This window comes from Coregonus clupeaformis, chromosome 6, assembly GCF_020615455.1.
Source record: "Coregonus clupeaformis isolate EN_2021a chromosome 6, ASM2061545v1, whole genome shotgun sequence".
Taxonomy (NCBI): Eukaryota; Metazoa; Chordata; class Actinopteri; order Salmoniformes; family Salmonidae; genus Coregonus; species Coregonus clupeaformis.
Window position 1 is genome coordinate 21,352,051 of NC_059197.1, and position 14,644 is coordinate 21,366,694.

At 44.5% G+C, this 14,644-nt stretch overlaps 1 protein-coding gene across 2 annotated transcripts; it reads left to right on the forward strand.

Annotated features, from left to right (window-relative positions):
* The first annotated feature begins 8,417 nt into the window (after nucleotides 1-8,417).
* Nucleotides 8,418-14,028, forward strand: LOC121567733 (serpin H1-like). Of its 2 annotated transcripts, XM_041877973.2 has the most exons (6): nucleotides 8,418-8,740; nucleotides 10,799-10,842; nucleotides 11,550-12,169; nucleotides 12,316-12,414; nucleotides 12,539-12,771; nucleotides 12,971-14,028. In XM_041877973.2, the coding sequence occupies exons 3-6, from the start codon at nucleotides 11,587-11,589 to the stop codon at nucleotides 13,271-13,273; spliced, it is 1,218 nt and encodes a 405-aa protein (XP_041733907.1). In that variant the 5' UTR covers nucleotides 8,418-8,740; nucleotides 10,799-10,842; nucleotides 11,550-11,586; the 3' UTR covers nucleotides 13,274-14,028. The 2 variants fall into 2 exon arrangements, with proteins under 2 accessions (XP_041733907.1, XP_041733908.1); XM_041877974.1 differs by lacking the exon at nucleotides 10,799-10,842 and having other exon boundaries at nucleotides 8,555-8,740.
* The last annotated feature ends 616 nt before the right edge of the window (nucleotides 14,029-14,644 follow it).

Sequence of the window (14,644 nt, forward strand, 5' to 3'; positions counted from 1 at the left end):
TTTAAATGTAGATGATGCAACTCTCAGGACAATATTATGTTGTTTTGTTTGCATAATGAGGGTAAAAAAAAGGCTTGTGTCATTGATTCTCACTCACCCAAACGGAACTGACTGTAGTTAACAGAACCGGGCTATGATAAACAGCAGCTTTTGTCCTGGTTGGGGCTCAGCTGTTAATTTCAAACCATTTAATCTCTGCCCAAGTTCATTAATGCAATTGCACACATCCATATTTCCCACACAAAGAATAGCAACATTAGAATGCCCTCAAAAGTACAGAATAAAATGAACTCTACATTTCATAGTATATGTTTTCTATATGTTCATAGTGTTTTATTTTCTATCATAATTAATGGCTGAAGTTTTTTCCTGACCATGTGACCTGATCAGGAAAAACTCTAGGCACTAGTTATAGGTATAACTTTCTTTCTATCAAGTAGTTGAATCTGTGTTTGGCATGACAGTGCATCCCTATCTCAAGCTGAAGAGGAATTGTGGCCAGAAAAGGTACAGTATATCTATTTATATGTATCACTAAGAAAACAGCAAATGCTTCCATTGCTATCATTCTGACGTCAATTCAATTTGACAGAGGGAGAACCTTGAATGAGAACTGCACAGTGATTGTTGTCAAGACATTTAGAAGTGTGATTAATGGATGGCGCCGAAAATGATTGAACATCATGTTAGTACTGTAGTAGTGTAGATCCTTTATGCATCCATCTGGTTCATTTATACTTGGTAATTCTCAATTAGCAGGAGAGTGAACAACCCACATATGGAAGTAATGGAAAATGAATAATTTAAATCCAATTAATCTCCTCACATGAAATTATGCATGACAGCGAGTGGATCATCCATCTACATTTCAAACACACACACACGCGGACACACAGGGCTCCACTTCCTGGCTGGGAGCTTGCAGCGGCACAGGGGAGGGGAGGCAGCATGGTGTTCGGACTACTTCCTGTGACATTTGATGTGTGAGGGAGCTGCAGCAGAGTAGCAGACCCCCTGCTCTCCCTAGGCAGGCATTAGTCAGAGGCTCCAGCTGGTTTGATGATTCTGTACGTCCCTCCTCCAAAAGGCCAAGCAGCAGGGAGGGTGGCTGGGTGAGGGAGGCACTGGGGAGGTCACAGACTGGGGTCTTTGTACAGGTGACGGTGTGTGAAGCTAGGGTCAAATTATGATGTAACAGCTTGCGACCGCTCAGGTGATGGAGAACTGGGCTCTTTTTCAATCGTCTTTCCTTGATTCCTCGCATACTCTCTCCTGCGCTCTTTCTCTAAATGCATTAGAGGAGAAGATCCGAGGTTCCTTGACTGACCTCCTCCAATTGGAATAAAATTGCAGAGACTTATTACAAAGTCTTGTCTCAATCTCAGTGCAAAACTTCCAACTTTAGTTCAGACAAGGCATTTATTTGTTTTGATCCCCATCCGGTGGCTATACAGTGGGGAAAAAAAGTATTTAGTCAGCCACCAATTGTGCAAGTTCTCCCACTTAAAAAGATGAGAGAGGCCTGTAATTTTCATCATAGGTACACGTCAACTATGACAGACAAAATTAGAAAAAAAAATCCAGAAAATCACATTGTAGGATTTTTTATGAATTTATTTGCAAATGATGGTGGAAAATAAGTATTTGGTCAATAACAAAAGTTTCTCAATACTTTGTTATATACCCTTTGTTGGCAATGACACAGGTCAAACGATTTCTGTAAGTCTTCACAAGGTTTTCACACACTGTTGCTGTTTTTTTGGCCCATTCCTCCATGCAGATCTCCTCTAGAGCAGTGATGTTTTGGGGCTGTCGCTGGGCAACACGGACTTTCAACTCCCTCCAAAGATTTTCTATGGGGTTGAGATCTGGAGACTGGCTAGGCCACTCCAGGACCTTGAAATGCTTCTTACGAAGCCACTCCTTCGTTGCCCGGGCGGTGTGTTTGGGATCATTGTCATGCTGAAAGACCCAGCCACGTTTCATCTTCAATGCCCTTGCTGATGGAAGGAGGTTTTCACTCAAAATCTCACGATACATGGCCCCATTCATTCTTTCCTTTACATGGATAAGTCGTCCTGGTCCCTTTGCAGAAAAACAGCCCCAAAGCATGATGTTTCCACCCCCATGCTTCACAGTAGGTATGGTGTTCTTTGGATGCAACTCAGCATTCTTTGAGTTTTGACCAAAAAGTTATATTTTGGTTTCATCTGACCATATGACATTCTCCCAATCCTCTTCTGGATCATCCAAATGCACTCTAGCAAACTTCAGACGGGCCTGGACATGTACTGGCTTAAGAAGGGGGACACGTCTGGCACTGCAGGATTTGAGTCCCTGGCGGCGTAGTGTGTTACTGATGGTAGGCTTTGTTACTTTGGTCCCAGCTCTCTGTAGGTCATTCACTAGGTCCCCACGTGTGGTTCTGGGATTTTTGCTCACCGTTCTTGTGATCATTTTGACCCCACGGGGTAAAATGTTGCGTGGAGCCCCAGATCGAGGGAGATTATCAGTGGTCTTGTATGTCTTCCATTTCCTAATAATTGCTCCCACTGTTGATTTATTCAAACCAAGCTGCTTACCTATTGCAGATTCAGTCTTCCCAGCCTGGTGCAGGTCTACAATTTTGTTTCTGGTGTCCTTTGACAGCTCTTTGGTCTTGGCCATAGTGGAGTTTGGAGTGTGACTGTTTGAGGTTGTGGACAGGTGTCTTTTATACTGATAACAAGTTCAAACAGGTGCCATTAATACAGGTAACGAGTGGAGGACAGATGAGCCTCTTAAAGAAGAAGTTACAGGTCTGTGAGAGCCAGAAATCTTGCTTGTTTGTAGGTGACCAAATACTTATTTTCCACCATCATTTGCAAATAAATTCATTAAAAATCCTACAATGTGATTTTCTGGATTTTTTTTTCTCAATTTGTCTGTCATAGTTGACGTGTACCTATGATGAAAATTACAGGCCTCTCTCATATTTTTAAGTGGGAGAACTTTCACAATTGGTGGCTGACTAAATACTTCTTTTCCCCACTGTATATAGAATGGCATGGGATTAGTTCCATTGTGAATATTTACAGGTTCATTTTGACACCTGTCTTTAATTCGTATGCTTATCTAAATAGGAAAAGAAACAGATGAATGAGTATAAATAGTCTATATTTAGAAGACAGATAATAAGAATAGGAGTCCAATCAGAGCTAACCTCAGGGTTATATTAAAGTCGCAACAAGATTATTACAATTATTTTAAAGTGCCAAAATGTGACCTCAATTAAAAATCAGCAAAACTTGAGTCTCCCTCAAATATAGCACTTGCACTGTGAAGAGCAAACTTTGTTTCCGTTTGGGAAAATGTTAACCTCTTTAGACCACCAGAGGGCATGCTAATCCAATAGCCAAATATTACAAGTCCTTCCCTAGATTACCTTTAATACAGTCTTTGTTCCACCCCAAGGCAGTCATTAGCCTATTCTGCCAGCCCAGCACAGACACAGACCTGAAGAGGAGCAAAAGTGAATCAAACCATAATTAAGACAAATCAAGTTTAATATGTAAAGTTCAAGAGTTTGGAACAAGAGCTGGATGTTGGAACAAAATAAAAATGAATGATTCTTAGCGATGGAAGTTTAGTTACTTCAACTTGACAGAAAAATGCAATAGTTGCTTTTCAAATGTATTGTTGTTGGTCAATGGTTACACATACTATCAACCACAGTATCAAAATATATTGACATGCCATCAAAATACCTCCAAAAAGTTTATAGATGTGTTATTCATGGTAGACTATTCACGATTTGTGAATTGCATGATTGTGATGCATTTGCTAATTCTTTAATTACACTGCGCTCTACATATCTACAAGACGTAGGCCTAAAGGTAATTGTAGTTGAAGACTTGGTGGACTGTACCGGTATATTCTGTAGGGTTAGGATTTACTTAGCACTATGTGTTCTCTGCCAGGTGCTTGTAAGGGCACACATGACAGACCGGTATGATTCCAGTTCAGGTTGTTTAATGACGCTGATTTACAGAGCAGTAATGGCACAGCACAGCACAGTGTATGGCCTGACAATTGTGTTAACCAAGAATTTGTGTGTGGTTCTGAAAAAGTGAGTTTGCTCGCCTATGGAACCTTCTGCCAGCTGACGGGAACAAGCTCTTCAAGTATCAGATCCTAGTGGATCACTTAAAGCTAGAAGAAGGCTGCCTAGTGGCAGATTAATACCTCAACTCCCCCACGCCTTACTCAGACACCATGGCAGCCCTGAACGAGAAGTTTGGACAGCCAGACCATGTCACCCTGAAGAAGATAGCTAGTGTCATGGACTCTCCTGATGTACACCGTGGAGATACAGCTGCCTTCGAGAAGTTCGCACTACAGGTCCAGTCCTTAGTGGGCATGCTCCGGACACTGGGTCCAGATGGCGACATAGAGCTTATGTGTGGGTCTCATGTGGCATGCCTACTCAGCAAGCTACCACCTGAGATGAGGTCAGACTTCTGCCGTTGCATGTGTCATCAGCCAGGTACCACATACACCTTACTTGAGTTTTCAGAGTGGTTACAGTACGAGTCCTGGTGTCAAGACTATGATGGCCAGTCATCAAGCAAAGGGCATAAGGACAGACTTGGGCAGAAGTCAGAAGGGCGCCATGGGAAACATGCAACATCCATCCTTCACGGAGCTAAAGATAACCCGGAGAGTGGCCACTGCCTCAGCATTCAACAGTTTGGCTGCCGGCAAGAAGGTATTGAGCACCTTGTTCAGAGCCCTCTGCTGCGCACTGTACCATACCCATATACCCTGATTACATGAGAGTTCCCAAGTGTAAGGCGCTAGTAGATTCAGGCGCAGCTGGGAACTTTATGGATAAAACGTTTGCATGCCGCCAGGGCATTTCATTAGTTCCCCTATCCATTCCACGCCCTATCAGAGCACTTGATAGTCGACCATTAGGGTCCGGGTTGATAAAGGAAGTCACGGTACCAGTCGCCATGATCACACAGGAGACGCATTGTGAGCAGGTCACTTTTTCCATCATTGAGTCTCCTGCTTTCCCTGTGGTGTTAGGGAAAGCACCCCACTTTCTCATGGCCGCAGAGGGTTCTCACGGGGTGGTCGCGAGAGTGTCAGGGTAGGTGTCTGGGTGTTTCCGTTGGTGCAACCATGGTGAAAATCCAGACGGTGCCTCCAACGTGCGCATTCCCCCCGAAAACCATGATCTGTTTTCTCCAAGAATAAAGCAACTAAATTGCCACCTCATCGGGTGGGGGATTGCGCAATAAACCTTCGGATAGACGCTGTACCTCCCAGGAGTCGTGTATCCCCTGTCGCAGGCGGAGACGGAGGCTATGGAGACATACATCACAGAGTCCCTGCGCCAGGGGTACATACGTCCCTCCACTTCACCCGCCTCCTTGAGTAAATTTTTTGTGAAGAAGAAAGACAGTGGTCTGCGCCCGTGCATTGACTATCGACCACTGAACAAGGAGACGATTAGATTTAGTTATCCTCTCCCCCTCATTCCGTCAGTGGTTGAGTCATTGCATGGAGCGCGCTTCTTCACTAAATTAGATCTCAGGAGTGCGTACAACCTGGTGCGTATCCGAGAGGGAGATGAGTGGAAGACAGCATTCAGCACAACCACGGGGCATTATGAATACCTGGTGATGCCCTATGGTTTGATGAATGCTCCCTCAGTCTTCCAGTCCTTTGTGAACGAGGTCTTTCAGGACATGCTTGGTCGCTGTGTAGTGGTCTACATCGATGACATCTTGGTGTATTCCGTTCGCAAGGTACTGGCCCGACTGTTGGAAAATGACCTTTATGCTAAGGCAGAAAAGTGTATGTTTTTCCAGCAGTCCGTCTCCTTCCTCGGATACCGCATTTCTACCACAGGTGTGGAGATGGAGGGCGACCGCATTGCAGCCGTGCTGCGGTCCGTAAAGGAGGTGCAGCGCTTCCTTGGCTTCGCCAACTATTATCAGAGGTTTATCCGGGGCTTTGGCAAGGTCACAGCTCCCATTATATCTCTGTTGAAGGGTGGGCCGTCTCGGCTCTGCTGGTCTACTGAAGCTGACAGGGCCTTCAATAACCTCAGGGAACTGTTCACCTCGGCCCCGGTACTGGCCCACCCCGATCCATCACTACCGTTCGTAGTGGAGGTGGATATGTCCGAGGTGGGGATGGGAGCAGTCCTGTCTCAACGCTCGGGCACGCCACCCAAGCTCCGCCCCTGTGCGTTCTTCTCAAAGAAGCTCAGCCCGGCGGAGCAGAACTACGGCGTTGGTGATCAGGAGCTGTTGGCTGTTGTCCGAGCTCTGACCGTGTGGAGACATTGGCTCGAGGGGGCGAAACACCCATTCCTCGTCTGGACGGACCACCGTAACCTGGAGTACGTCCGGGCAGCGAGGAGGCTGAACCCTCGCTAGGCCAGGTGGGCCCTATTCTTCACCCGGTTTGATTTCACACTGTCATACATTCCGGGTACGAAGAACGTGAAGGCAGACGCACTGTCCCGGCTGTATGATACAGAGGAGAGGCCCAGAGACAATAACCCCATACTGCCAGACTCCTGCATTGTGATGCCGGTAGTATGGGCGATGGACGCGGATATAGCGCAGGCATTACGCACAGATCCATCTCCACCGCAGTGTCCAGCTGGGCTGCAGTACGTGCCTGCGCTTATCCGTGATCGTCTGATCTACTGGGCACACACGTCACCCTCCTCTGGTCACCCAGGTATCGGTCGTGCAGTGCGCTGCCTGACCGAAAAATACTGGTGGCCTACCTTGGCTAAGGACGTGAGGGTGTATGTTTCCTCCTGCTCAGTGTGCGCCCAGATTAAGGCACCTAGGCACCTCCCAGCGGGTAAGTTAAAACCTTTACCAGTTCCACAATGACCATGGTCTCATTTGAGTGTTGATTTTTTAACTGATCTGCCTCTCTCTTAAGGGAACACCACCATCCTGGTCGTTGTGGACCGCTTTTCGAAGGCCTGCCGCCTCCTTCCTCTGCCCGGTCTCCCCCATCCATCGCTTCCAGCACACGTGCACAGAATGCCATAGATGGAAATCCAGACCAGCTGTCCCCAAAATGGCTGACCTGCTAGCTGCATGAAATGAGATGACAAACTGGGTTAGCAAGGTTACAGTTGCTAGCTCGCGGTAAAAACGCGAATTAGCATAACAGAGGAGTGCATCCACAACACATTAATTGTTAGAAATATGAACTCACATTTCTGAAGGACGCACACTGGCCTTGGCTTAAACAAAGAATGCTAACTAAAGGTAATCACAGGAGATGGCTGGAACTTATCACGGCTACTGTACTTTCTCTAGTTACTTCCTTCTCCTCAGTTAGAGATCTCCCAGCATGCTGTGCTCCACATCACGGTTGGGCGGAGCTACAGCTCTCCTATGATGAACTGATATTTACTCTCAATAGTCTTTCGTACAGTAATGCTTCAGAAATGTACATCATTCCGCATCGTGGAAACATCACTGAGGTCTTACATCATACGTTAGTCTTGGCAGCACCACCCAAGCGTCCTTTAACTCAATAGATCCCTTGTGTCTCTCATCTCGCTGAGTGAAGGTACAGAATCCTGCATAGCGGTAGTGTTTTACATGTCCAATCATGTAGAAACACAAAAAATCAAACACCTAAAACGCTGATAGTGTATCTAACGTCCAGCATGAGAGCAAAATTACAGTTCAGCTGGGTTATGCATGGCAAAAAATATGACACTGAAGAACATTGAGATTAAACAGGAAATGTAATGTTTAGGAAACCTCTTATTAAGTATCAGCTGCAGAATTCTGTTTTTTTTGTTGTTAATCTTTTAACCTTGTGGGTTTAGTAAGAAGTAGTATCACCCCTAAGGATTTTTATTTCATATATAAGTGTTGTGTACAGAGGTACAGAAGAGCAACAGAAATGTGTAACATATGCCCCTATCTCCACCAGGCGTGGGCCTACTAGTCCCTCCATTAGATGAAATGATGTAAAAAGCGGTTGCAGTTGCTTGTATTGGGACTGGTGAGGACGTGTTCAGGTCAGAGCTTGATTTCTAGCTGGTTTACAGCACTGTTGCCAAAGCTCCTGCTCCACAACCCCCATCCTAAACAAGCCTGCAATCAGCTGGGGAAGACGTGGCAGTATGGGGGAGGGGTGAGTGATGGGGAGGCTGAAACTGTAACTACTTTTACAAACTTCTAGTAACAACAACTGTTATAAACGTTGTGTGGATTCCCTTCCATGATCATTGCTTTTGGACAGGATTATTGAAAATACTATACATGCATACACATACATACAGTATGAGCATTGTGCCCAATGTACCCATTCACAACTACAAGAGGAAGCCAAAGGGATGTCATCATCACTGACATGCACATATCCTCTGTTGAAAAATATACACTATTGTACTTTACCCATATCTATTTTGCTGGTGAATGAAAGTTAGAACATTTGTGAAAGTTTCATATGATGAAAGCTGTGTGTGGGATTGAGTCAGCCTGCAGCATTTGGACCATGCAGAGGACTGCAGCAAATGGATCCGGGGGGAGGTCTGAAGTCGCGGCATCCAGAGGAGAGCCAGAGGTTTCATTTGCATACCCCATTCCCAACTTCCAGAAGCTTCTTTTCCGTGGGATATATAGGCTAGAGGAAAAACAGTAGGAACATCAGTCGACAGAGGAGTTAACCCAGCGAGTGAGATCGTGCCAAACTGTGCCAGGTAAGGATTGGGAGAGACTGGAATAATGCTCCGTTTTAACGATATTTTTGGGGAAAGCAGTTGTTTTGTTTTAATGGTTTAAAGTAAAAGTAGTGCATGCATTTAGGTTCAGAAATGGCACTCTTTTCGACATTACTTTGTATAATGTGGAATGTATTCGGATTCAGGCACTCTTGCACAATCTTGATGTGTAATCAAACGGCATATATTTGCTATTACCTCATCTGTTTGGTGAGAACTGGAGTAGCTGATAGAACGTATCTGTAAAGTGTATTCGATACGGCAGTTATAACTGTACTTTCAGATAATATCGTTGCTTGATGATGCATGTTGATTATTGGGTTACAATTATTCAATAAATGAGGAGAGAAAATTACAAATCATTGCATTAACTTGATTGGGGATATTATTTGCTTGTGGGTAATTGCACACACAGACAAGCAGAACTGTTACTAACATTGCTGCACACTAGTGATGGGTCATGCGCACAAGCATCGGCTCTGAGAGCCGGCTCTTTGTAGTGAATCAGAAGAGCCGGCTCGCATCGAGTGAGAGCCGGCTCCCAGTTTTTTGCCCATTCGCTGCTTAGGTTTCACTTTCACAGAGGTCTGTTATGATTGGCCAGCATGGCGACCAGCATGCGGCATTCACGTGAGAATTAAGGATGTGTAAACAGAGAGGGGGCGGGGCAGACACACCACTTGACTCCACTGCAAGTGAAGAGAGAGACAGAGCGGACTGAGGAGCGTGTGTGCGTCTTGCATTGTCGTGTCGTTTAACTATGAGTGACACTAGAAAGCGAAGCAGCATCTGGCTGCAGTTTAAAGATATTGGGAACAAGAAAGCAGAGTGCCTTCACTGCAAAACGAAGGTCACTATAAGAGCAGGTTCCACCACAAACCTGCATAGACATACAAGAACTGTCCATCCTACAGTGCAGTTAGAGGAGAGAGGGCAAGCCAGCTCACCATCTACTGATCCTGGTGTGTCTCATACCAGAACAACAGCTGCTGTAACGTCTACTGCCATCCCCATGCGTGCAAGTATAACCTCTCCTACTGCAACTGATGTGATGGAGGGGAGACTATGTATTGTTGCCACATCAGTTCCTTCTGAGAGAATCTTCTCCAAAACAGGGCAGATACTCACGGAGAGGCGAAATCGTATCAGGCCTATCAGCCCATCCAAGCTGAGGCATCTGATCTTCCTGAATGCCAACCTGCCCTGAGGACTAATGCTGTTTGCTGGAGTTTGGTTCTGGTTTTGATTCTGTTCTGTGGATTTGTTTGAAGTTTATTGTTAATTTGTGCAATAAAAAAGTTTAATTGAAATAAACAAATGTAAGAGTGGTTTTGTCACAGAATAAATGCACAGAATTAGGCATTATAAGGTCTCTCATAAAAACACTGAAAGCAAAAGGGTTTTCAACACATAAACCATGATTTTTTTTCAAAGTTAAGGTAAAATATAGGCTACAAAAGATCCTAAATAAAGAGCCGTTCGGGAGTCGAAAGAGCCGGCTCTTCTTTGGGAGCCGAGTCAAAAGAGCCGGCTCTCAGAAAAGAGCCGAACTTCCCATCATTACTGCACACACAAACAAGCAGAACTGTTACTAACATTGCAAAGATGATTTTGGGAGTGGTGGGACTTTGTTTGGGGGTGGATGCAGTGAATTTTTTTTTTTCTGGAACAAAAGCTTTGCCAGCGGTGCCGACGTCTATATATATATGGGTCCCTAATACAGGACCATTAAAAGCCCAGTGCACTACTTTTGTAAAAAAAAATAAAAAAAAATGCTGTTCCACAGTGGCATTTCTGATTGGATGGACGTTTTTCTGGGACATGCACTGACCAATGAGAGAAGTTTTGCGTGTGAATGTGTGATATACCTAGCTATTAATCAATATTCAAGAAAATATCAAATACAAAATGTTTTCTCTCAATGACCCTTATATTCAAGGGAAGATGGAAAGAAATGAAAAAAAGCTCCATATGGGTCTGACTAATGCTTTATCACCTGCTCTATGGAGATGACCCCATGCACCTCTTTTCTTTCAGAATGAAAAACGAAAACCTTGACATCAGTATGAAAACATTTCAAGGTATCCCAAGATGATGATGCAAAGATATACAAAGTGAAAAATGCTAAATTAGTGAAAAACAGCTATACACCCATGTTTTTGAAGGCAGAGAAGCAAAAAGTAGTGGAAAATCAAAGGATTAATAAGAAGCCACTCGTTGTTAGACATATCCTGAGGCTACACATTTGGTCCTTTTATTTGAACAAGTCAGGCAAATGCTTTTTTTTGCCTGTGAGCTCGTGTTCACGGGCAAAAAGTACCTCCATAGGTTCTATGTGGACATTCACAAAATTGTTTAGTCATGATACCTCTGGGAACTTCTGAATATCAAATTTTATTTTAGAAATGTTGACTGTATACTTTTTTTGTTCTACAATGAACAAGAGCACAGAGAGGTATCAAAATACACCTTCAGTCAGAGCCCAGCACACTAGAGTGCTGCTACAGCTCAAGTGTTCTACAGCTGCTGACGTGGCTAGAAACATGGCTGCCTAAAATTGGAACCCATTCATTTGTGCAGCCAACCCTGCCCTCTTCTTCTGGGTTCAACATTGTAATTTGTGGTGACTATTGTAATTTAACTGCTGAATAAGTGACCTCCGTCTAAAACTACACTGTAATAACACATATTTGCTATACAAAAATAGACCCTTTCAAACAGTGGCCTCAAATACCAACACAAAATCCAACATTATTTCCAACATTCTTGAATTTTTGTCTGCTTTCAGGCTTCTATAGCTGCTCAAGAACCAGAAGAAAGAAAGGATGTGGGTGACCTTCGTAGCTCTGTGCCTGCTGGCCATTGTGGCCTCCGGAGAAGACAAGAAGAAGCTGAGCAGCCATGCCACCACCATGGCCGACCAGAGCGCCAACCTGGCCTTCAGCCTCTACCACACGGTGGCCAAGGAGAAGGGACTTGACAACATCCTGATATCCCCTGTGGTGGTGGCCTCCTCCCTGGGCATGGTGGCCCTCGGGGCCAAGGCTTCCACCGCCTCCCAGGTCAAGTCTGTCCTCAGCGCTGACGCCCTGAAGGATGAGCACCTGCACACAGGCCTGTCAGAGCTCCTGACTGAGGTCAGCGACCCCAAGACCCGTAACGTCACATGGAAGATCAGCAACCGCCTCTATGGCCCCAGCTCGGTCACCTTCGCCGAAGACTTTGTGAAGAGCAGCAAGAAGCACTACAACTACGACCACTTGAAGATCAACCTCAGGGACAAGCGGAGCGCAGTGAACTCCATCAACGAATGGGCGGCCAAGTCGACAGACGGCAAGCTGCCTGAGATCACCAAGGATGTGCAGAATGCTGACGGAGCCACGATCGCCAACGCTATGTTCTTCAAGCGTAAGTAGAGTTATTCAAACACACTCCGTAGCCTAGTAGTTAGTACCTTCAACTACTGCTACTACTGTTGATATAGGGGAGTATTAAATAGTGAGCTTGTGAGATGTGAATATCTTTAGAAAACAAACATTATCCTCTGTCTATAGCTCACTGGGATGAGAAGTTCCATGAGAAGATGGTAGACAACCGTGGCTTCCTGGTGACCCGTTCATTCACAGTCTCTGTTCCCATGATGCATCGCACTGGTAGGTTTCGCTAAACTTTTGAATAGAGACATACCATACTATAAGCCTTAATATAAGACATTATCTACAACATTATCAAGATCATTTGACTCATCTATTCTCATCCCATGACTGTTTTCCACAGGTCTCTATAAGTTCCATGATGACACAGATAACGGGTTGTTTGTGCTGGACATGCCCCTGGGCCAAAAGCAGTCCAGCCTGGTGTTCATCATGCCCTATCACCTGGAGCCCCTGGAGAGGCTGGAGAAGCTGCTGACCCGCAAGCAGCTGGAAACCTGGATGGGCAAGATGGAGGAGAGGGCCGTGGCCATCTCTCTGCCCAAAATCAGCGTTGAAGTTAGCCACAACCTCCAGGTAAACACATCACTGCAAATGGCATGTTATTATTATTATTATCATTGCGACTATATTGTTTGCAATAGATTTAATGGTCGTTAATGACTTATCTCATAAACTACGACTCAGCTCGCAAGCTTGACTATGAAAGAATGTATTTGACCTACATATGAACAATTTCTCCATGTTTCACACTCTATTGTACTCTTCTCTCCAGAAAACTCTTGGTGAGCTTGGTCTGACCGAAGCTGTGGACAAAACCAAGGCTGATCTGTCCAACATCTCCGGCAAGAAGGACCTGTACCTCTCCAACGTGTTCCACGCCTCTGCCATGGAGTGGGACATCGAGGGGAACCCCTTCGACACCAGCATCTTCGGAAGCGAGAAGCTGAGGAACCCCAAGTTGTTCTACGCTGACCATCCCTTCATCTTCCTGGTGAAGGACAACAAGACCAACTCCATCCTCTTCATCGGCAGAATGGTGCGACCCAAAGGAGACAAGATGCGTGACGAGTTATAATAGTTAATGGATAGTTTGAGTTACAGTTTACTGATTGAATCATGCCAGGAAACAGTATGTGTATTATGGCATGACTGTTACCTCAAGAACACATTCCAATAGGTCATCTGTGGACTGAATATCTAGGCCTACTAATGTATCACAGACACATTAAGCACTCCCAGTGAACAGGAGTGTATACGTTTGAATGAATGCTGTTTGGCCTTTGCAATGTGCCATAATCAATAACATTGTTTAAGTCTGCATTTCAACACATTTCAGGAAATAGCCAAATACCATAAGTGCCTTTTTAGAGTACCTGAATAGCAGACGACCTGACAGCATGCTTATATTAAGTAGCTATGATCTCTCAGATTTTTGCCTTTCATAAAATCAGACATTTTCCACCATTCTTTTCACCAGTATAGGTTTGGCTTCTCTCTCTTATTTTGAGTTTGTGATATATGTGTGGTTACTTGCATTATCTTTAATGTTTAAAGAGAAAAATATTGTTGCACAAGCTAATTTCATGCCATACTATCTTCCACTTTCCACCCTGCAAAGTACATTTATCATGCTTTCACAGTTGTTTTTGCCTCCCAGCTGCACTGAAACTGTTCCTCTGTACTCTTTGTTTTAAGTGAATTATCTATGCCATTTGCCAACCAAACTGTGTGACTTTATGTTGTAGGCATTTACCACAACCTTGGAATGTTGCCATAATGCAATGTTGTGTCCTTTTGACTATTTTTCAATAAAAAGAAACACAAAATGAACTTGGTATGTGATTAACATTCAAAGATGATTCAAGTGTAAGAATCTGCTCAGTTTCGTCAAAGCATACTGATACATCATGATCAAGAAAGGGTTAGATTTAGCATAATAAAGGGCTCATAATAAGGGGCCATAATCAGGATACAAGCCTCTGAAATGAACTAAATTGTGCAGTGAATATGCAATTGTGTATCTAACTGTCTGGGTTCAGTGAGGAGAATGATAACAATCGAACCAGTCGGCCAGAGGGCGAACGTTCCAGAACATTCCTCTGTCTACAGAATGGAATGTGGAGAATCTTTCCCGGGGACCCTACATAGGCTAAGTTGTAAACCGGGGAAAGGCACACAATTCCAAAGGATTCCCCAACCTTACAGACCTTACCCACTTTTAACACATTAGTTAGTACTGCCAGAGCTTAAGTTTTGTATAGAGTTCACTCTATCCCCATTAAGGAGCTAATAAACCTAGCTGGGTGAGGTTGGAGTTCAGGGTTAACATGGTGAAACAGGGGAGAAGGAGATCTACTCAACAAGGAAGTAAAACTTATGACACATCTCTATTGTCAATTGACAGACCTTAGACACGAAACTGTTCATCAACCATCATCAATAATTA

Excerpts from the sequence above, each read along its gene's own strand:
- LOC121567733 (XM_041877973.2), top strand. The coding sequence starts at position 11,587 with ATGTGGGTGACCTTCGTAGCTCTGTGCCTGCTGGCCATTGTGGCCTCC. Across the intron at positions 12,170-12,315 it reads CAACGCTATGTTCTTCAAGC|CTCACTGGGATGAGAAGTTC; the intron begins GTAAGTAGAGTT and ends CTCTGTCTATAG. Across the intron at positions 12,772-12,970 it reads AAGTTAGCCACAACCTCCAG|AAAACTCTTGGTGAGCTTGG; the intron begins GTAAACACATCA and ends TCTTCTCTCCAG.